At 44.3% G+C, this 23423-nt stretch overlaps 1 protein-coding gene across 6 annotated transcripts; it reads right to left on the minus strand.

Annotated features, from left to right (window-relative positions):
• Window positions 1-12778: 12778 nt before the first annotated feature.
• On the minus strand, window positions 12779-23016 carry LOC112304940 (olfactory receptor 2B11). Of its 6 annotated transcripts, none has more exons than XM_053912113.2 (4): window positions 22552-23016; window positions 21810-22034; window positions 17487-18505; window positions 12779-12962 (listed from the first exon to the last, which is right to left on the minus strand). In XM_053912113.2, the coding sequence occupies exon 3, from the start codon at window positions 18483-18485 to the stop codon at window positions 17529-17531; it is 957 nt and encodes a 318-aa protein (XP_053768088.1). In that variant the 5' UTR covers window positions 18486-18505; window positions 21810-22034; window positions 22552-23016; the 3' UTR covers window positions 12779-12962; window positions 17487-17528. The 6 variants fall into 6 exon arrangements, with proteins under 6 accessions (XP_053768088.1, XP_053768089.1, XP_053768087.1 ...); XM_053912114.1 differs by lacking the exon at window positions 12779-12962 and adding an exon at window positions 15265-17078; XM_053912112.2 differs by lacking the exon at window positions 12779-12962 and having other exon boundaries at window positions 15265-18505; window positions 21810-21879; window positions 22717-23015.
• Between the last annotated feature and the right edge of the window lie 407 nt (window positions 23017-23423).

Genomic DNA, 23423 nt, shown 5'->3' on the forward strand with positions numbered 1-23423 from the left:
GTTGTGGGCCAGGGAAGCAGGAATGCCTTCACAGCTCTGCTAGGATCTCTAAAGCAGGTCTTGCAGCGTGTTAACATTTTTAGTTAAGTACTTGGCACACTCACCGCTCCATCACCTGGCTGTGCATGTCACTGGGCCTGAGACCCACAGACAATGTGTTGAAATCATTGCCCACCAAATCAGTTGCAGAGCCCAGGGCAAGCTCAACATTGCTGTCTTAGAAATTTTCCCAAGAGACAGATTTGTTTCTGCCACAAATGAAAGACAGGAATTCCAGCATCCTTCCTATCAATTTACATGCCTAATTCGTACTTTTAATTTTGGAAGCACTCTTTTTGGTGGGCTCACTGCCCAATTATACTTCTTAGGGAAGGAGATCTATGGTGCAATATCATGGAACCCCTCTGACTTCAGGTAGGCACAGGTGTAGAGTCAGAGAGCACCCTGACATCCAAAAGGAGCCCAGACCCCCTGTAACTTTCCACACCTTTCCTGCGTCTCAGGACTCTTCCTCCCGCTTCCTCATTTACTTCTCATCCAATCAATTATAAGGAGCAAATGTTTCTGAATGCTCCAGGAGAAAAGGATGAACGATAATGAACCACAGAGGCCCTGTGGCTGAATTGCTGCCTCCCAAGTGTAACTTTTTCAACGGCAAGAGCCTCCCTGAAATCCATCACCAGCCGTCCCTTAATGAAGAGCCAGTGTTTCCATACAGGAGTGCTGTATTTGTGCAGCTGTCGTTCTACCCATCCCAATGAGGAAGGTGAAACATTTGAGTGATTAGAACTTTTAATTAAGCCCTGTTCTCTCTGGGCATGTGCACGTCAAGCCTGTCTCTCCCTTGCTTTTCAGCAGACTCGCTCTCGGCATAGTGAGCGCATGGACTGCATTTCCTCGCCTACAGAAAGCAATGGCTGTAACCCAAACAGCTGTTTCAAAGACCCCAACTTCCCCGAGCCCTTCAGTGGACTGGGCCTGAGCAAACACACAGATGTCTTCAGCAACAAGAGGTCAGGCACTGTTTGTTTATTTTTCGTCTTTGCTTGGGTTGTGTGTATGACAATTTCCAGTCTGAAATCACTCATTGACCTGCGACGGGACTTTCACTGAGCACTTATTCAAGCCTCACAGCTTGGTTTTGTTGCTAAGAAGAACATTATCTCATTTTTCTACTTAGTGCAACTAATAAACACAGGATAGCAGCAGTATAGAAGCTGATACTCACGAAAACGCACCCTCAACAGTTTTAGCTAAAAGACCTAATCAGCATATTGATTCATTGGAACTTTTGGTTCATAACCCCCCAAGGTCAGCAATAGGTCTGTATTTAATGTAATTTCACTCTTTAATCTGTTATTATCTTTATTTGTGGCACTTACTATACATAACAGCACCTGAAATAAATACCTATGGTTGGTTTTGACCTCACTGTAGTCCTTTTACTGAAGTCTGTTCTCACAGAAAATAATGTACTCCCTTTCCATGTTCATTCATTCATTGATTTACTGTCTGGGTTTTGCCTAAACTGAGACAGAACTGAGGTGCCTTCTGAGCCTTCGCTACCCTGGGCTGTGGTCGAACGGATCAGTCCATCCACTGAGCACTGGCAGGACGACGAGAGCACAATTCTTTCTGAGAATGCGGTCACATTAAAGGGTACAGCTAACCCAATGCAACACAAAGTCAGAATAGTTCTATAAATGTATCTGTTTGGTGCAAGTCTGATGCTCCTTGGCTTTCTTTATTTTATCTTAGAGAACATCTGACGTAAGTCAATGAAATGTATCAGTGAATAAAGAATCTATAATTTTTATTAGGTACTTTGTATCATAAACTTAAGGTATTGCCCATGGCCAAATCACTAGAGTTTGGTTGCTGAACTGTTTTGCTCTTTTTATATCAAAAAAAGAAGAAAAACATTATTATGTGTATATTGGATTTTAGGGCATTAATGTTGTTTTCTTTCCCCTACATCTAAACTGTTGTCCATTTAACCAAGGATTTTGTGAGTTGGATAACATTTTCATCATCAAACCATCAAGGAATTGCATTTATTTAGTCTTTTATTTAGTGTGGCTGGTTAAATAAAGGTGGCTGATTGAGAAGTTCAAGGGCAGAGGTGTTTAAACTTGTCCAGAAACAGGTCTCCAAATAAGAGACTAGATGCTGTTCAGTAATGTTCTGCCTTTCTTTTTAATCTATATTTATTTCCTATTTGAGGAAACATATAAATAAATTTGTTATAGGCACTTCTTATCCAGTTATTTCAAAAAGGAAGAAAATATAACCATAGAAAGCCAGGGTGACTTTAATATTTATTAACTAGAGCAGGGGTCAGCACACTATGGCCTACAGACCAGCTACCTGGTTTTGCAAATAAAGTTTTATTGGGACACAGCCACACTTATTTGTTGACATACTGTCTATGGTTGCTTTCAAGCTAAAGAGCAGAGCTGACTAGTTGTAACAGAGACAATATGGCCCACAAAGCCTAAACTATTTACTGTCTGGCCCTTTAAGAAGAGTTTGGGGATGCCTGAGATAGAGCCCTCATTAAATAGAATTCCTGAAAACATAGCTCTAGACCTATGATAAATGATAGCTATGATAACAGATAAACAAAATGGTTTTCAAGATCTGGATGTAACTTCTAAGTCAAAACAGAAAACTTCAAATTAATTTCTTATAATTTGAATGGAAGGGCATTTTACTGTTTTCAGGTGTGTTGAAATTTGGTGTTGCTTCCTTTATTTAGGACATTTTCTAGTACTAAGATATGACTTAACCAGAATCCCCCATAAAGTAACCTTGTTAGATTTAATATCTCCGAAAGAGGTTGAAGATTTATTTAACGACTTGGCCAGTTACGTCTATGTACAGTATTACTAGCCATAGAGGCCCATTATTCTGTCCCTTTGGTGAGCCTATTGCTTTATGTCTACAATCATATTTAACGCCCACAACAGCTCTACAAAGACAACTGCTGCCAACCCTAAGTACAAGCAGACGTGCTCTCAGACCCTGAAGCCACGTCTCTCTGGCTTCAGAGCCCATGCCCCTTCTCCTCTTCCACACTGTCTTCAGAGGGAGGGTGGCGTCCTCAGGAGCTTCCTCTGCACTTTGTTGCTGAGGTCAGAGCCCAGTTATACTGTCCTGGAGACACTGCTGTGGGCCACTGTCAGAGACAGTCTGCCAGGCTCAGCCAAGGGAGTCATGGGTCTGATGCAGTCTGGGAATTCTGTCATTCTTAACCAGAACATAGTGGGAGATGCCAGCTGTCTCCATCTGGTAGAGTCCTCCCAGCCATCGTGGATGAAATAAGACTTCCAAGACAAGATCTGCTTGGGGAGAAGAGGCTGGCTAATCTCTCAGAGAAGAGCCTCCAGCACCTCTTTCCCTGGGTACTTATTGAGTTCAGCTTACACAGAGATACGTAGTATGCACGTAAAGCTCATCAATCAATGTCCAAAAGGCTACAGTCATGAAAAACTGACATCATCTACAGATAATAATCAGAGAAACACAGGGATTGTCTCTGGCCAGGGTCGGCGGGATATGCTGAAACCAGAAGGCTGTTGAGGCGTGTATCATGAAGTAGGGAGTTTCACTCCCTACTCTTTGAGCTCAAACGTCTGGTTCGTACCAACAGGGTTATCAGGTATCAGAGCAAGCCTCAAAGGAAACAATGTACATTCTTTCTCAGGCCTGGTTTGCCCCGCAGGAGCCATCCGTTCCAGTACAAGGCCACAGCTGCCTCTGGCATTGTTTTCAGGCTGAGTCAGGCAGGGGGAGCAAAGCAGCCAAGGCATTAGGAGACTTCTTACAGATAGAATGAGGACCCAGACTATGACAAAGCTGAGGGCTGAAGGTCTCTCTGCCCCTTCTCGATAGGCCCCTAAGTCTTTCCCTGATGGCCCTTCTTGCGGCTGTGCCTGGCTTAGGTCGTCCCTCCCTTGAGGGATCTTACCTGTCATTGACTAACCAGCCATCTTTTGGGGCCAAGCAGGGTGAAGTGAGGGAGGCAGGAGCTGCGCTCCTGCCAGGAGGATAGGTTCTGTCTCCTTAGTGGCTCATGACCCCAAGGCCTTTTCACTCAGGCCTAGCCATGGGACCCTTTATGTCCGTTAGTGAGGCTGCAGTCCCTGAAACCAGGCAGGATGTCTCCCAACAACCATCTATTTTATTTATCACTCGCTTTCTTCTTTTTTAAGATTCTGTTCATTTATTTTTAGAGAGACGGGAAGGCAGCGAGAAAGAGAGGGAGAGAAACATCCATGTGTGGTTGCCTCTCGTGCACCCCCTTCTGGGGGACTTGGCCTGCAACCCAGGCATGTGCCCTAAGTGGCTGGTCTCAGCCAGTGGGGGTTGCTTCTACTCATTAACCACTTACTACCTACCCTGGCACCCCGGGAGTTGTAATTTCAGAGTGTTTTCCCAATAAGAGTGTGACCAACGCTGAGAATGTCCCCACTCTTTCATCAGACCTTGTCTGAAAACCTTCTGTGGTGATGTCATTCAGCAACCCTTTGGTTCGCAGGCCAGCATTCAATCCACTGAACTACCCCAGCCACAGTTCTTTTTATAGAGATACACTTAACTGACACGGAATCCAAAGTTAAGAAATATTTTCTCTCTCCTGGACTGATATGTATTCTTTTTTTTTTTTTTTTAATCAGTCCACAGAAAGTGTGCAATGTGTGTTTCCCTTTTTACCCTGGCTGCCAGCACGCTCAGACCTGTTCTTATCTCAATTGCGGTAAATCACTGGCTTAGGCTAATTCTCCTGCCAGAATAACCACTTTTGTTTCATCACCATAATTACTTAACTCTTGTCCCTTAGTTTGTGCACCACCATTCTCGTTTGAAAGTAGGCAGAGTGTAATTGATAAGTAAAATAGGTGCAACCATGAGTTGAACCTACAATGAGGAAGAAAATAAGAGCTTACTGTAGTGGTCATAGATTGCTTTTTCATCCCCAAGTTGTCCCTCAGACATTCCTCCCTGTCACAGGTCAGGGTCTGCCGGAGCTGGGAATGACTCCTGTTGGTGCCAAGAGGAAAATGCTGCTCGCAGTCTCTGGTGACTATAACTGCTTGTAGTCACACTTAAAAACCTGATTAACCTCTGCCAGTGGTCTCAGCCAGTGGGGCTGCTTCTACTCATTAACCACTTACTACCTACCCTGGCACCCCGGGAGTTGTAATTTCAGAGTGTTTTCCCAATAAGAGTGTGACCAACGCTGAGAATGTCCCCACTCTTTCATCAGACCTTGTCTGAAAACCTTCTGTGGTGATGTCATTCGGCAAAACAGATCTCTTCGGGAAGATCTAATCCAAACTGCCCTTTGCTGAACACAAGGCTGGGGGAGCAGTTGGATGCTCTTTTTTGGTGGTTGTGTTCAGCAGTGACCCTTGGGTCTGTGAATAATGAGTCTGGGTTGGCTCTCATGTTGCTAGCGCTTGCGCTTTTGTTAGCCGAGGTCATTGCTTCAGAGGTGAAAAGAATGGTCCGTGGTCTAGCTGGAACCTGGCAGCATTGCTTGTCTTAATGCTTTCCATCTTTTCCCAAAGTTTTTACAGAATTTGTGATTTGCAGAGGGGTGTAGGATGATGAAAGTACTTGCAGAGTGAAGGAAAATAATGTTGTCTGTCTTTCCGACCGCCTTCTGCGTGCATCGGTTTCATATTCTATGTGTTACAAAATGCTCTAGAGATATGTCCTGGGTACCTGCCATTTGAGAGGAGTTGAGCCACATGGAGTACAGAGTCGGCAAATATATACCTCACAATGGTGTTTAGAAAAATATGAGGAAGAAATTTGTTCACTCATTCAGTCAACAAATATGAAGAGGGAGCCTGCGTTATGTGAGTCCTTGGGTGAGTTTCCAAACCCCTTTTGGTTTGGTTTCTTCCTCCAAGTTTCCCTTCTCTTCTGCCCGTCCTTCCACACGGTGTATCAGCAGGTGTAGTGAAAATAGGCTACAGTTTTAACAGTGTATGTTATTATCGTATGTTATTATCAGGGGGCCTCCCTTGTTTTTTTTTCTCTTTTACTATTTCTGGCAATAGGACAGTTTTTCAACTTGTTTATCCTAAAGCTAAGCCTCAAAGGGCTATTTCTAGAACTAAATTAACTTTACATATTTTCACATTCTTTAAATAATTTGAAAAATATTTATACTACTTGAAATTTGATTAACTCACCTGGGCACCACACCGTGTTGTTAAACTATGCCATGTGCCGGCACGTTCACACCAGAGAGGTGTGTGTTCCAGAGCTCCCTGATCTGTCACTTGAGAATCATGGGCTGTTGGTGACAGTGGGAGTGAAATGACACCCTTTCTCTGTGCGCCGCCCCAGTTCCAAGCTCTGTAAGGCATCCAGCAGCAAGCAGGTTTCTCCAAATACTTCCATGGGTTCCAAAGGTGTCATTAGTGTCTTTTTTTTTTTAATTTTTATTGTTATTCAATTACAGTTGTATGCCTTTTCTCCCCTTCCCTCCCCGCCACCCCAGCTGAACCCACCGCCCTCCCCCACCCCCACCATCCCCCCCAATTTTGTCCATGTGTCCTTTATAATAGTTCCTGCAATCCCCTGTTCCCACTGTCCCCACCCCACTTCCCCCCTGGCCACTGCTAGACTGTTCCAACGTCAATGTCTCTGGTTGTATTTTGTTTGCTTTTTTCTTTTGTTGATTATGTTCCAGTGAAAGGTGAGATCATATGGTATTTGTCCCTCACTTCCTGGCTTATTTCACTTAGCATAATGCTCTCCAGTTTCATCCATGCTGTTGCAAAGGGTATAAGCTCCTTCTTTCTCTCTGCTGCATAGAATTCCATTTTGTAAATATACCATAGTTTTTGGATCCACTCGTTTGCTGATGGGCACTTCGGTTGCTTCCAGTACTTGCCTATTGTAAATTGTGCTGCTATGAACATTGAGGTGCACAGGTTCCTTTGGATTGGTGTTTCAGTGTTCTTAGGGTATAATCCCAGCAGCGGAATTGCTGGGTCAAAGGGCAGTTCCATTTTTAGTTTTCTGAGGAAATTCCATACTGTTTTCCACAGTGGCCTCACCAGTCTGCATTCCCACCAACAGTGCACTAGGGTTCCCTATTCTCCACATCCTCTCCAACATTTGTTTGTGGATTTGTTTATGTTGGCCACTCTGACTGGTGTGAGATGGGACCTCATTGTGGTTTTAATTTGCATCCCTCTGATGGCTAGTGATGCTGAGCATCTTTTCATATGTCTCTGGGCCTTCTGTATGTCTTCCTTGGAGAAGTGTCTGTTCAAGTGCTTTGCCCATTTTTTAATTGGGTTGTTTGTCTTTCTGGAGTGCAGTCCTGTGAGTTCTTTATATATTTTGGAGATCAGGCCCTTGTCTGAGGGATCATTGGCAAATATGTTTTCCCATACTGTTGGTTCTCTTTGTAATTTGGTGCTGTTTTCTTTAGCCATGCAGAAGCTTTTTATTTTGATGAGGTCCCATTTGTTTATTCTTTCCTTTATGTCCCTTGCTTTAGGGGATGTGTCTGTGAGGATGTTGCTGTGTGGAATGTCTGAGATTTTCCTGCCAATGTTTTCCTCGAGGACCTTTATGGTGTTACAACTTATATTTAAGTCTTTTAACCTTCTTGAGTTTATTTTTGTGTATGGCGTAAGTTGGTGATCGAGTTTCTTTTTTTTTGCATGTAGCTGTCCAGATCTCCCAACAGTATCTGTTGAAGAGGCTGTTTTTGCTCCATTTTATGCTCCTGCCTCCTTTGTCAAATATTAATTGACCGTAAAGACTTGAGTTTCTTTCTGGGCTCTCTGTTCTGTTCCATTGGTCTATGTGCCTGTTTTTATGCCAGTACCAGGCTGTTTTGATTACAGTGGCCTTGTAATACAGTTTGATATCAGGTATTGTGATCCCTCCTGCTTTGTTCTTCTTCCTCAAAATTGCTGCAGCTATACGAGGTCGTTTATGGTTCCATATGAATTTCTGAAATGTTCGTTCTATATCTGTGAAATATGTCATGGGTACTCTAATAGGGATTGCATTGAATCTATAAATTGCTTTGGGTAGTATGGCCATTTTGATGATGTTAATTCTTCTAATCCATGAGCATGGTACATGCTTCCATTTGTTTGTGTCTTCCTTAATTTCTTTTTTCAATGTTGTGTTGTTTTCTGAGTACAGATCTTTTACCTCCTTGGTTAGGTTTATTCCTAGGTACTTTATTTTTCTTGTTGCTATATCAAATTGGATTTTTTTCCTGATTTCTGTTTCTGCAGTTTCATTGTTGGTGTACAGGAATGCCTTTGATTTCTGAGTATTGATTTTGTATCCAGCTGTTTTGCCAAATTCATTTATTAGGTCGAGTAGTTTTTTGTTGGAGTCTATAGGGTTTTCCATGTACACTATCATGTCGTCTGCAAATAGTGACAGTTTCATTTCCTCTTTTCCAATTTGGATGCCTTTTATTGCTTTTTCTTGTCTGATTGCTGTGGCTAGGACGTCCAATACTATGTTGAATAGGCATGGTGAGAGAGGGCATCCTTGTCTTGTTCCTGATCTTAGTGGGAAAGCTCTAAGTTTTTGTCCATTGAGTATGATGTTGGTTGTAGGTCTCTCATATATGGCCTTTATTATGTTGAGGAATGCTCCCTCTATTCCCACTTTGCTGAGTGTTTTTATCAGAAATGGGTGGTGTACCTTATCAAATGCTTTTTCTGCATGTATTGATATGATCATGTGATTTTTGTCTTTGCAGTTGTTGATGCGATGTATTATGTTTATTGATTTGCGAATATTGTACCATCCTTGCATCCCTGGGATGAATCCCACTTGGTCATGGTGGATGACCTTTTTAATGTATTGCTGGATGCGGTTTGCCAATATTTTGTTGAGTATTTTAGCGTCTATGTTCATCAGCAATATTGGCCTGAAGTTTTCTTTCTTTGTCGTGTCTTTATCTGCTTTTGGGATTAGGATGATGCTGGCTTCATAAAAAGAGTTTGGGAGTCTTCCATCAGTTTGGAATTTTTCGAATAGTCTGTGAAGGATAGGGGTTAGCTCTTCCTTAAGTGCTTTGTAGAATTCTCCTGTGCAACCATCTGGTCCAGGGCTTTTGTGTGTTGGGAGTTTTTTGATGACTGCTTCCATTTCCTTTGCTGATATTGGTCTGTTCAGGTTTTCTGCTTCTTCTTCATTCAGTTTTGGAAGATTATTAGTGTCTTTACATGGAACACGTTTGTGATGTAGCCCATGTGGGTTTGGGGGAGTACGATCTTCTTTCAATTTATTTTATTTTGTTTATTTTTTAATCCTCACCCGAGGACATGCTTATTGATTTTAGAGAGAGGGGAAGGGAAGGAGAGGGAGGGAGAGAAACAACAATGTGAAGCATGGATCAGTTGCCTCTCATAAGGGCCCTGACAGGGGGACTGAAGTTACAACCCAGGCCATGTGCCCTGACCAGGGATCCAACCCCCAACATTTCACTTTATGGGATGACACTCCAACCAACTGAGCCACACCAGCCAGGGCATTGAATCTTCTTTCTTAAAAGGTACTTTCTGCAGTCATCATCTTCACCCAGCTTCCACTGAGGGTATATACTCCTTCTGTTGATGTCCTTCCTGAGTGGGGTTCACAGGTCCCTCTTGCTCTAAAGGGGATTAGAGATTTTTTTTAAAAGATTTCATTTATTTATTTCTAGAGAGAGGAGAAGGGAGGGAGAAAGAAAGGGAGAGAAACATCAATATGTGGTTGCCTGTTGCATGCTCCCAACTAGGGACATGATCCCCAACCCAGGCAAGTGCCCCAACTGGGGATCAAACCAATGACCCTCTGCTTCACAGGCGGGCACTCATTCCATGGAGCCACACCATGCAGGGTGGATTAGAGACTTTGAATGAGATGCCTCATCAATGCTCTGCACAGCAGGAAGTATTTGATTATTTTAAGAATGACTTCACCTTACTTTGTTGAGTACATTTATTTCAATGGGGTAAGTTATATTTTTCTGCAAGTAATAAGTTTTTATCGTGAAATCCTTCGTCAAAAAGCTTCTTTTCCCACTTGTACTCATCTGATAACAAATGCATCCATTTATAGAACCTTCTTTTTCCAAATAGATGACGGATAGCTGGGAAGCCTGGACTTACATTTGACTTTTCGTTACATAGTTTCGTTAGATATGGAGGTTGCTAAAAATTCCTTTTAAAGGTCTTGTAGGGTTTAACTTGTAATCAGAGTTCTTTCAGTGTAAGGTTTTGTTCTGTTTTTAATCTTGGGCCAGAACACATTTTAGTGTTATAGGAAGAGATGAGATTTATCTCAAGTAGAAATGAATCAGAAAATACACATTTTTCACATGCATGATTGTTTGAATTTTTAAATTTCTCTCAGTGTACTTTAAGTAAATGGTTTACTATGTGTATAGGGACCAAGTGAGAAGAAGTTTAGCATCCTGTTGATGGGCTTCCCACCAGACCCCAGGTAGACCTAACCTCCCTGGCCTAGTTTCTTACTTTGTGACTCTTCAGATCTGCAACAAGATCCTGAGAGCTGCCAGGATTGTGTGAAACTTGGAATTTCAAAGATAAAGTTGGTATTTTCCCAAACTGTATCCCTTAGGCGTACTGGGAAAAAAAAATCAGGAGGAAGTTTGCTTTATATTTAAAATAAAACAACATACTATTGGAAGTCCCAGCCACAGCAATCAGACAAGAAAAAGCAATAAAAGGCATCCAAATTAGAAGGGAGGAAACGAAACTGTAATTGTTTGCAGATGACATGATAGTGTATGTGGAAAACCCGAAGGCTCCACCAAAAAAAAACTCGACCTAATAAATGAATTTGGCAAAACTGCCATATAGAAAGACAATACTCAGTAATCAAAGGAATTCTAGTACACCAAAAATGAAACATCAGAATCAGATATCAGGAAAAAAAAATCCCATTCGATATAGCACCAAGAAAAATAAAGTACCTAGGAATAAATCTAACCAAGGAGGTAAAAGACCTGTACTCAGAAAACTACACAACATTGAAGAAAGAAATTAAGGAAGACACAAACAAATGGAAGCATGTACCATGCTCATGGATTGGAAGAATTAACATCATCAAAATGTCCATACTACCCAAAGCAATTTATAGATTCAATGCAATCCCTATTAGAGTACCCATGACGTATTTCACAGATATAGAACGAACATTTCAGAAATTTATATGGAACCATAAACGACCCCGAATAGCTGCAGCAATTTTGAGACAGAAGAACAAAGCAGGAAGGATCACAATACCTGATATCAAACTGTATTACAAGGCCACTGTAATCAAAACAGCCTGGTACTGGCATAAAAACAGGCACATAGACCAATGGAACAGAACAGAGAGCCAAGAAATAAACCCAAGTCTTTGCTGTCAATTAGTATTTGACAAAGGAGGCAGGAGCATAAAAGGGAGCAAAAACAGCCTCTTCAACAGATGGTGTTGGGAGATGTGGACAGGTACGTGCAAAAAAAAGAAACTCGATCACCAACTTACGCCATACACGAAAATAAACTCAAGGTGGATAAAAGACTTAAATATAAGTTGTAACACCATAAAAGTCCTCGAGGTAAACATTGGCAGGAACATCTCAGACATTCCATGCAGCAACATCCTCACAGACATGTCCCCTAAAGCAAGGGACATAAAGGAAAGAATAAACAAATGGGACCTCATCAAAATAAAAAGCTTCTGCATGGCTAAAGAAAACACCACCAAATTACAAAGAGAACCAACAGTATGGGAAAACATATTTGCTAATGATACCTCAGACAAGGGTCTGATCTCCAAAATATATAAAGAACTCACACGACTGCACTCCAGGAAGACAAACAACCCAATTAAAAAATGGGCAAAGCACTTGAACAGACACTTCTCCAAGGAAGACATACAGAAGGCCCAGAGACATATGAAAAGATGCTCAGCATCACTAGCCATCAGAGGGATGCAAATTAAAACCACAATGAGGTCCCATCTCACACCAGTCAGAGTGGCCAACATAAACAAATCCACAAACAAATGTTGGAGAGGACGCAGAGAAAAGGGAACCCTAGTGCACTGTTGGTGGGAATGCAGACTGCTGAGGCCACTGTGGAAACAGCATGGACTTTCCTCAGAAAACTAAAAATGGAACTGCCCTTTGACCCAGCAATTCTGCTGCTGGGATTATACCCTAAGAACCCTGAAACACCAATCCAAAAGAACCTGTGCACCCCTATATTCACAGCAGCACAATTTACAATAGGCAAGTACTGGAAGCAACCGAAGTGCCCATCAGCAAACGAGTGGATCCAAAAACTATGGTACATTTACACAATGGAATTCTACGCAGCAGAGAGAAAGAAGGAGCTTATACCCTTTGCAACAGCATGGATGGAACTGGAGAGCATTATGCTAAGTGAAATAAGCCAGGAAGTGAGGGACAAATACCATATGATCTCACGTTTAACTGGAACATAAGCAATAGAAGAAAAAAGCAAACAAAATATAACCAGAGACATTGAAGTTAAGAACAATGTAACAATAGCCAGGGGTGAGTGGGGTCGGGACAGTGGGAAGAGGGGATTACGGGACTACTATAAAGGACACATGGACAAAATCAAGGGGGAGGGTGGAGGTGGGACAGGGACGGGGGTTCAGCTGGGGTGGGGTGGAGGGATGGGGAGAAAAGGCATACAACTGTAATTGAATAACAATAAAGATTAAGAAAAACTGCAGAAGATATACACAACCTTAACATAGACAATGAGGACAGTGAAAGTGTTAAAGATGTGCTTACCTTCTTTCAGTCAATGTAAATTGTGACTGCAACCAAGAAATCAAGGGAAGGCTGGTATTCAGGAAGGCAGCAATGGGAGAATTGGGAATGGTCACTGAAGGGAACTGATCTGCCTGGCAATGGCATATGTAGCGCTGCCCTATTGGAAAGCACATAGGCATGTGATGGCACACAGGACACCAAACCCACGGATTGTCTACCCTGTAGGAATTCAGGCCTGCATTATACCTAGGCTGCTTTGAGGCTTACTCTCGCTAAAACTCCCTCACCCTGAGTTGAAGCAGCAAATGCTTACTGTATATCTTTAAAGTAACTTCCTGAAGTCTGTGCGAATTCTCCCAAAGACAGAGTGTAACCAGATCAATTACTCTTACCGTTCCCTTGCATTTGCAACATTTTTTCCTTGTTAATATGTAGGAAGTAATCAATAACATCCTTTCCTTTGTTATCTGTAAAAAGTAATTACCTAAAGCAGACCTAAGCATAATGAATGAGAACCTTCTTTGATGTATGCTATTAGAAAGCCAATAAAAACCTGTCAAGGCAGGGGTCGAGGCACTCTCCCCTTGAGAGAGTGGACAAGGTGGTCTCCCCTTGAGACAGTGGCTGTGCCATCCCTTTTTCTCCACAGGACTTCGGTAGTCCATTTGAATTTGTTTTGTCTCATCCACAACACCGTGGACACTGCTGGCCAGAGTCCTCTCAGGTCACCAAGGACAAAGATGTATCACTAGATGCCAAGGCTAAGATCATCCACACCCTCACATTCCCAATTACTATGTACACATGTGAAAGTTAGACAGTAAAGAAGACTGGAAAGAAAAATTGATTCCTTTGAAATGTGGTGTTGGGGGAGAGCTCTAGGGGGACCTTGGACCACCAGAAACATGAACCAGAGGGTCTCAGAGCAAGTTACTTTCCTAGAGGCAAAAAGGGACAATATTGAAGCTGTTGTACTTGGACACATCATGAGAAGGCAGATTCTTTGGAAAAGACAATAATGCTGGGTAAAAATAGAAGGTAGCAGAGAAAGAGGAGGTCCAAGTATGAGATGGATGATTTCGTTAAAGAAGCCATGGGCCTGAGTCTGCGGGAGCTGAGCAGGGCTGCTGAGGACAGGACACTGTGGACATCACTCATCAGTAGTCAGAACTGGCTCAAGGGCACATAATGACAATAATGTTTAATCAGGGACTGGCAACCTGAAAAGAGGAAAAAAAAAAAAACCAACCCAGCTTCATGGAGGGAGTGACTTTCATGAGCTGGTAGATCAGATTCATTAGAACATTTTTAGGAGAGTCCCATGGAGTCGACTCCAGGCCTTTGAGAAGGGAGAGCTGCTGAGCTGATGTTGGTGCCCCTGAGGGGACAGAAGGCTGGTTGTACAGGTGTTAGAAACCCATGTCTGCTGCTGCTTCTGGAATGAGCTGCCAACGCCAGCATGAAGCAGCATTGCTGAGGTGGCATCAGGACAAAGGACAACAGGATGTGCTAAGTCCTTCTGTCTCCTGCATCCTGGAAGTCTGACAACAGGGTCTCCAACCAGAATAGTTTATAGGAATCAATGAACAAGCAGAAGTTTTTCCTCAGAGTCTCATGTCTGTGTCACAAAGAGGAAGATGGAGTCAACTTGCTGTCGAGAGACAATAGCTTCATAGCTGGCAGAGGCTACTGGGAATGGAGCACGGATATAAAGAAGCAAACGTGAAAATTGAGTGTGTGCACCAGGGGTAATTAAGAGAGGATTCAGGAGCTGGGAGTGAGGAAATGGAGGAGAATTTCTGACATTTTTACTCTGTCAAGGAATATTCATGCAGCAAATGGGACTGCAGGTTGAAAGGAAGATGATAAATCTCAATAAGCTTGACGTTAAGATCATCATTCTGATGTTCTTGCTGGGCGTTTCACCTGTTTTGTAGTGAACTTAGGGTAAAGTTAGGGAATGAAAGAAGGAATTCTCATGATGCACTGGCAGGGACATCTATTCAGCATCACTCAATGCTATTGGTTGTTACTATGTTGTCCAGACGGTCAAATGTTTTGATCATAAAAATGCCCCTCTGAAACCATGCTCTCAATGGTAGTACAGCAGTGGATTCAAAGCGTGTGTCTCGACTCCCGTGGTAAATCACGCACTTAGAGAAACGCTCTAAGGACTTACTTAACTGTGCCTCAACCCCAGAATAAAGTGAGTGCAGCAAGACTCATGTGTTCCCATGAAGAAACATAAGATGGTTAAATTCATCCAAAAGAATTTCGCTAAACCACACATAGAATGAAAAATATACTTTTCTCTTTAACTGGGAAAAGGAGGCTGCATGAGAACATGTCTTGATTCAACTTTGGCAACAATTATAGTTTTGAAGGAGTGCCTGGGGAGCGAGCACACATTGCATCCTCTCCTCCTCATGAGTGTTTTCCACACTTCTCCACAACGTACTCATAAAAGCAGAGGGCAGTGAATTCCAGGGCCCTTTCCATAATACAGAGCAGAGCACCAGAAGTATACAAAATGGTTGTAGTCTTGGGTTTCATTATAAAAAATATGTCCTCACTTTCTATGTATGATATCAGTTTATTATAATGGAAGCATGTTTAATTTAATTATCAGTTATTTAACTATTTCTCCCTGTAACACTGATTAACCTTGATGCTTCTGGAAAATTCACCCTGTATATCTTGTGGTTTCACACAACTCTGATATTTAATATTCTAGGGGTTCCTAGCATCCCAGCTATCTATTGCTCCTTGCCAAACCACCCCAAACTTAGTGACTTAGAATAACAATGGTTTTATTCTATTTCACAATTTGTGGGTTAGGAATTGGGGCAGAGTTCTGCTCAGAGTTTCTGATGCTCCTTTACCAAGGCCTTTGGGTGACATTTAACTACTGGGCAGGCTGCTCAGGTGGGTCTAGAATAGCTCCTGGTCAGACAGCACCCATGGCCACCTCCCTAGCATGGCTGCGTTAGGGTAGCTAGACTTGTCCCTTGGTCACTGAGTGTCCAAGAGAGAGTAGCACTAGTTACAAGCTCCCAGATTTCTTATGATCTTGCTCTGAAGACCTAGAATATCATTGTCACTTCATCCAAACAGTCTCCACCTGTCACTGTGAGGAACAGGAGAGGCTTTGAGGCCACCTTTAATCTGGTACATCTAGTTTGAGAAACCGAGTGCTCACTACTCTCAGTGTGTCCTGGAGTTAGGCCAGATCACTCCACAGCTACACGTATGGATTGCCTCTCTTCACATCCATGTCACGTTGGTTTCACTGAATTGTCTTGGCCTCTGCTACCAGGAAGAGTTACAAGAAAAGCCCGCATGTGTCATTATGAGTGTTCACAGAGGTAGTTCTGAAGGGCTTTCAGCTTCTATCCAGGCGCTGCTCGGTGCCAGCCCAGGGAAAACTGCTCTGTGGTCTGGGTACCAGGAACACCCATGGTTCATCCATGTTTCTCAAGTCCTGCAGCTCTGTGATTTCTATTTCCTTTTTACCTTTACTCCAGTAAAACTTCTTCAGTTTTCCCTTTTGTCCTAATTGTTATATATTTATTATTATAGTTGTATTTTATTTTTTATGCTTGCTTAGTATGTGACATCTATGGCAGGGAAATGAATGCAAATAAATTAAGTATAAATAAATTGAGAACATGAAAGGAAATGCAAGTGGAAGGTCCCAGCCTCATGGCTTTGTCCTAGTAGGAGGCAGCACACGGACTTCAGCATGGTCTCCATTCCCTTGGTCACCAGGGGGCTGTGGCCCAGTCATCGCAGCCCCTCTAATATTCTGATTCTTACGTGACAACAAAGCCTCATAAAAGTGATTACTATGACATGAGGTTGATTGAGGTTTAAACAAGATGGTGTAGAAGAATACAGTTAATCTAGTGTCTGTGTCTTGAAAGCTTCTACAAATATTTAGAAGCCATTACAATGACTCGGAACTTGTTATTTAAAGTTGTATTGTCCCTCAGTGTGATTGTGTTTGTATTTTGTGTTCTCAACTATAAGGCATTCTTGGTTTTAGGTAATAGAATACGCTGTTGGATCTGTACCGATAAAATCCAACACCGAGTCTTATACAACCGTGGTTAACATGCTTGTCCTTGGTCACAGGTAGTGGCAAGGACACTTCCTATAGAACAAAAGTTGAACTACGGAAAGAGACATCATCTCAGTTCATGGGAAGGAGAAGTAATCTATTTCATTTTTGGAATTGTTTTCAAAGTCATATAAAATTCATGGAGCTTTAAATCTATAGTGAAGGAGACAAAATTATTATAAGTAATATAAGATTAGTTTCAGTTTTACATTATGTTTAGTTAGGAGTAATGGGAAAGGATGAGAGAAGATTGGGAAGAGGGAAATGGGAGAAAAATTGAAGAAAAATAACAAGACTAGAAGGGGAAAGAATCAGATATTTAGGAATTAAATAACTGGACAGATACTTATTGAATGCCAATTCTCTTTTAACAATTTCTAAAAACACATGGCCTCTTAGAATGAAAGACTGTGGGGACAGGTGGAACATAGGCGCTGTGACCACACAGGAGGAGAGATGTTTTGGACAGGGGACTAGGGGGAATCCTGAAATCTCTAAAACACCTTACACTGTTTGCTTATTGGCTTCTAAAGCGAGAGATTCTCTGAGCACAGGACCCACCTGCTGGGGCTGTGGCCATGGAGGGGGCCCCGGCCCAGGTCTTCACCTTCTGCAGAGCCGCCACAGCTTTGCCAGCAGTTTTCTCAGAGCTCCCTTCACATCCTTGTTCCTCAGGGTGTAGATGAAGGGATTGAGGGTGGGGGTGATGATGGAGTAGAAGAGGGAGATAAACTTGCCCTGCTCTTGGGAGTAGCTGGCCGGGGGCTGCAGGTACATGTAGATGGCAGGAAGGTAGAAGAGGGAAACCACTGCCAGGTGGGAGGAGCAGGTCCCAACTGCCTTGTGCCGAGCCTTGGAGGACTGGATCCGGAGCACTGCCCGGGCGATGAAGCCGTAGGAGAGCAAGATGAGCGCCAAGGGGACCAGCACAAAGAGGGCCACCAGCACAGCCAGTGTGGTGTCATTCACGGTGGTGTCGGCACAGGATAGCTTGATCATAGCTGGCACCTCACAGAAGAAGTTGTCTAGCACCTGCCGCCCACAGAAAGGCAACTGCACTGTCAAGACTACCTGAACCAGGGAGTTGCCAAAGCCACTTAGCCAGGCCATGGCCACGAGCTGCTGACAGAGAGGGCGGTGCATGATGAGGGCATAGCGCAGGGGCTCACAGATCGCCACATAGCGGTCCAGAGCCATGGCAGCCAGCACGATGCACTCGGTGCATCCCAGCCAGTGGAAAACCGCATACTGCACTGTGCAGCCCCCATAGCTGATGGTCTTCCTGGAGCTGCCCAGGTTGACCAGAATCTGGGGGACCGTGGTGGTGGTATAGCAGAGGTCCAGGAAGGAGAGGTGGCTGAGGAAGAAGTACATGGGGCTGTGGAGCTGGGGGTCCAGCCGGGACACCAGGATAATGGCAATGTTCCCCAACATGGCAAGAACGTAGGACACCAGGAGGACCACAAAGAGAGGGAGTTCCAGCCATGGCCTTCCAGAAACACCCAGGAGGATGAAGTCCCTGGGAGGACCCTCCAGGAAGCTCTGGTTGTCAGCTCTCATGGTGAGGCATTTTCTGGCACCTGTGATGAATCAAAAAAGTCGGAACAAATTAAACCTGAGAAAGGAACCATCTTCCTCAGTCTGTGCCTGTGCTTCCCCACACAGGTTCCACCTGGCTTTCCTCTGGGGAGACTCTAGACTGAGGGTGGGGTCAAAACAGCTGCTGATGTGTTCCACTCTCCCTCCTACTCTGTGATGTTGACTATGCCTTTTAATCTGTCTGAACTTCAGTGTCTGCACCTGATATAAGGGCAGAGAATGCCTGCTTCAGCTCTAGAGTCTTTGGGATGATACAGGGACATTACCTTTGTGAAACCATAGGGTCTGGGCAATTTTCTTCCAATTTGGCCAAAGTCTGCCATAGCTCCATCACCATTACAATGTTTGTCTCAAGGGCCTGACCACCAAAATATATAAAGAACTCACATGACTGCACTCCAGGAAGACAAACAACCCAATTAAAAAATGGGCAAAGCACTTGAACAGACACTTCTCCAAGGAAGACATACAGAAGGCCCAGAGACATATGAAAAGATGCTCAGCATCACTAGTCATCAGAGAGATGCAAATTAAAACCACAATGAGGTATCATCTCACACCAGTCAGAGTGGCCAACATAAACAAATCCACAAACAAATGTTGGAGAGGATGCGGAGAAAAGGGAACCCTAGTGCACTGTTGGTAGGAATGCAGACTGGTGCGGCCACTGTGGAACACAGTATGGAATTTCCTCAGAAAACTAAAAATGGAACTGCCCTTTGACCCAGCAATTCTGCTGCTGGGATTATACCCTAAGAACCCTGAAACACCAATCCAAAAGAACCTGTGCACCCCAATGTTCACAGCAGCGCAATTTACAATAGCCAAGTACCGGAAGCAACCTAAGTGCCCATCAGCAAACAAGTGGATCCAAAAACAATGGTACATTTATACAATGGAATTCTACGCAGCAGAGAGAAAGAAGGAACTTTTAGCCTTTGCAACAGCATGGATGGAACTGGAGAGCATTATGCTAAGTGAAATAAGCCAGGAAGTGAGGGACAAATACCATATGATCTCACCTTTAACTGGAACATAATAGATAGAAGGAAAAAGGAAACAAAATATAACCAGAGACATTGAAGTTAAGAACAATCTAACAATGGTCAGGGGGGAGTGGGGAGGGGACAGTGAGGAAAGGGGATTACAGGAACTACTATAAAGGACACATGGACAAAATTAAGGGGGAGGATGGAGGTCGGGGAGGGAGGGGGTTTTGGCTGGGGTGGGGTGGAGGGATGGGGAGAAAAGGCACACAACTGTAATTGAATAACAATAAAAAATTAAAATTAAAAAATAAAAGAATGTTTGTCTTGTCTCTACACACACATTGACACGGACTTTACCACTTTGTTAGGCTCTCCTGTGTTGCATTTCGGAGGTGGAGGTGGGAGGAAGGTGAGTGGTGGCATGAGGTGAGCTTAAGGGCTCTATGTAAGCAACTGGGGGGTCCTCACTATGAACACACCCTGGCCCTCTGCGCCACGCCAGTTGCTCCCTCCATGACCCTCACACACAGACAGCACTGACCCTCACTGTGGCAGCAAGGAGAGCACAGTCTAACATCCTCTGAGTCCCCGGGGGGAGGAGCTAAGTCACTCCTACCCCTGACTTGACCTTGACACCTGGTGTGACCCCAGAGGAGAGGCTTTGAGCACAGGGCCAAAGATGTTGATGAGACAAGGAACAGAGCCCCTGGTGTTGGCTGCCACAGGATCAGATGGCCTCCAGGCCAGTTTGGACGTTTGAATTCCATGCACAGCTTCCTCTCAGAGTTGGAAAATACAGCGATTTGGTTTCAGCCTCCAACCGCCTACACTCTCCCCAGAACTGTACTCCTTCAAGTTCATGATGGGGATGATATAGTCACGTAGGACTGAAAGTACATTGAATCCTGTCTGCAGGCCATTTGTGACACATTCATTTTTAGTTTTTTATTTGGTGCTTCATGCACAAACTATGAAATGCATGGAGATCTGCTCAGGTTGGGTGCTGCAACAAGCACCCCCACCCCACTTCCCAGATTCTGAAGAACTCTAGGACTATTTGAAAACAATTCAAACTCTGGGGCTTAAATGGGTAAAAACGTGCAACTTGCCTTTCTTCCTGTGTTGTTTCAAAACTACATGCCATTTGCTAGAAAGTCCCTATATTGTTGTGGAACACCCAATTACTGCAATTCTTCCCACTATTCTACTAAAAATATGTCTAGGGTAAATCTCAGAGAATCTGATTATTTTATCTCTAATGGGAGTGCAGGACCCTGGTTCTGATATAGTGAGCCGGGCAGGGCAAAATCAGAACAGCCCACTTTTTAAGATTAAAAAGCAATTATGCCATATCTTTCTTAAATTTCTGATTCTAAGATTTCTTCTCAGAGTCTAAACTGGGCAAGAAAAGGAAATGTTGCAGAGATAATGAGGAAAGATAAAAGGATGAAGGGACTAAGAAAGTTAGAGGGCCACATAGACATAGGCCATACATGATAAATAGAAATCACTAGGTGCTCACCCATGAACCAGGTGCTATGATAACACCTCCATAAAGTATCTGAATTAGTCCTTTCACGACTCAGTGATGTGTGTGTCTTGTGTCTTTTACCCCAGTTTGACTGTGATATGAGAGGTGTGGGGATGATTGCTGGTCTCCCTTAGATTATTCACTCAGCAGGGGGCAGCAAAGCCAAGACTGAAAGCTAAGGTGTAGCTCTTCACCATTATTCTCTCCAGCAGCTTGCTTTTTAAAAAGCGGTTGGTGAAAAGCATTACTGTAAATGGCTGAGACAGAGAGAAGGCCTGAAAGAGGAGAGTTACGTCACCAGAAGGAAAGGGGCACAGGAAGCCCAGAGAGGCGTTTTATAATTTCCAGTTCAGTGCACCAGGCACGTGTGAGTGTGTGTGCGCACCGACACGCACACCCTCACACACCTGCCCACCACCATCCAGCCCTTCCCACAGGGAGCTCTGCTTCAGATGGGCCCTTCGCACTCCCTTGACCCCTCCTCCCATTCCTCCAGAGGGCCCCCACCCATGGCCCCCGCCCCCAGGACCAGCCCCTTCAGCCTAATCTCTGTTGCCTCTGCATTGGTCACCCTGACTCAAAGCAGCCAAGTGATGTCTAACAACATCCTACTCCTCCCTCACCGCATTTCACCAGCTGCCTGCGCCCTAGGCAGGTCTGTGCACACTCTTGCCCCCACCTTCCCGGGCAGGCAGCACCCTCCAGACCCCTTGGCATCCACTGTCTCCCTGAGGGAGTCCCCTCCCTGTCCCAGCCGTCACTCACCCTCACAGCACAGTTGTCTTTCTCAGAGTCAGGGCTACAGAGCCAAGCTGTCATTGGGTCTGCCAGGCACCTAACACAGAAAGAGGTCGTCTCTGTCAACAGTCCTGTGGTGAGAGTAGGGACTGCATTCTTCCCACGTGGCTCCCTGGCAGTCTCTTCTGACACCGTCACACCCCATGGGCCACTTTCATGACTGTCCTTACACCAGCCCACAGGCAGGCCAGGCTTTGAACACATGGATGGACCTGTGGTATAATTTCAATTAGCTTCTAAAATTCAGCTCAAGGCCTGCTTTCTCTAGGGAGGATGCTATTTGCATTACTCACTCTGTTGCTATCATTTTCACAGCCATGCTGGGCTTCTTATTGCTTTTATGATGGTGTCTCCGCATTGTCAAAAACACCGAGGAGCCACAGACCCGAGGCTCAGGGTCCTCACACACCTGGTAACACCCACCCTCCTGATGACTGTTACATCTAGATGTTACTCCTAGATGACTGTTACAAGGTCTACCTAGAGGCAGGGACTGCATGTACTGCTCCTGCTGTCTTCTAGCCTGGAGTACACGATTTTACATGTGCTTGTGCTTCATGTGTGGCCACTGGCCCCTGACCCACCTGTTCTCCATTCCCTGCCCCCTTGGTCTCCAGCACAGACCAGCACTCATACTGCTCTGGCCTGACCCACCTCTAGTGCACTGTGCAGATTTTTGCTTCTCTGGAATAGAGGACTAAGCACTTACCTCCTTGGTCCCCGGCTCCCAGAGGGCTTAGTTAAGAAACAGAGGCAGGCTGTGGTGGTCATAGCTGAGAGGGGCATTTAGGGATGGGTCATCCGAAATGCTCTTTGTATTCCAGGAAGACATAACCTGTTTGCTCAGATGAGGCTGCTGGGACCCTGCCCTTACCTGAGCTTCACTTTCTGAGCAGGTGTGGTGAGACTATTCTCAGTCTAGAAAAGTCTGCCTTCCATCACAGAGTGCTCACTGGGGTGACTCAGGGCTCTCTGGGTTCTGTCCAGGCGACGGATGAGCTCTGTGGATCTACTCCAGCCTTTGTCCCTGGAGCACCTGCAGAGACTCTGGTATGGTGGAGAGAGCTCATGTGCTTATTGTCGTGGACATTACTTCTGAGGTTAAGTTTCTTAGGTGACAAGCCATCCTTGTGCCATGTTCCCTTTTAAATTTATCCCTCAGATTAAATTTGATCTCATTCGCTTCATTCATTTCTATAAGGGCTCTGCTCTTTCTCCCCAGACATTGAGAGGAAAGCCTTGCTCTCCTCTGGCTGGGAAATTTCCCCCGATGTTTTGTTTAATTAGTATCTGAGGGTTAGTTGGTCTAATTGATGTAGTGTGTGATCTTGGTGTACTTGCAATTAATGGCAAATCCTAGAAGACCGGAGGAAATGGACCAATAATTAGGAATGAGGACGCTGTATTTTTAACTCTCTAGGGTAGGTGGGGCTTTCCCTAAAGTCAGAGTGGAAGCGTGACTTGTATAGCAAGTCCGTCAGTCAGATGTGGGCCCTGTGTATGCTTCAGCACCAAGCTCACCACTCATGTCTGTGTGCCTTTGAGCATGTTACCTGGCCTCTCTGTGCCTCATTGGCCCCT

This window comes from Desmodus rotundus, chromosome 9 (assembly GCF_022682495.2).
Source record: "Desmodus rotundus isolate HL8 chromosome 9, HLdesRot8A.1, whole genome shotgun sequence".
Lineage (NCBI taxonomy): Eukaryota > Metazoa > Chordata > Mammalia > Chiroptera > Phyllostomidae > Desmodus > Desmodus rotundus.

Coding starts and splice junctions, on each gene's coding strand:
- LOC112304940 (XM_053912113.2), bottom strand. CDS start 18,485: ATGAGAGCTGACAACCAGAGCTTCCTGGAGGGTCCTCCCAGGGACTTC.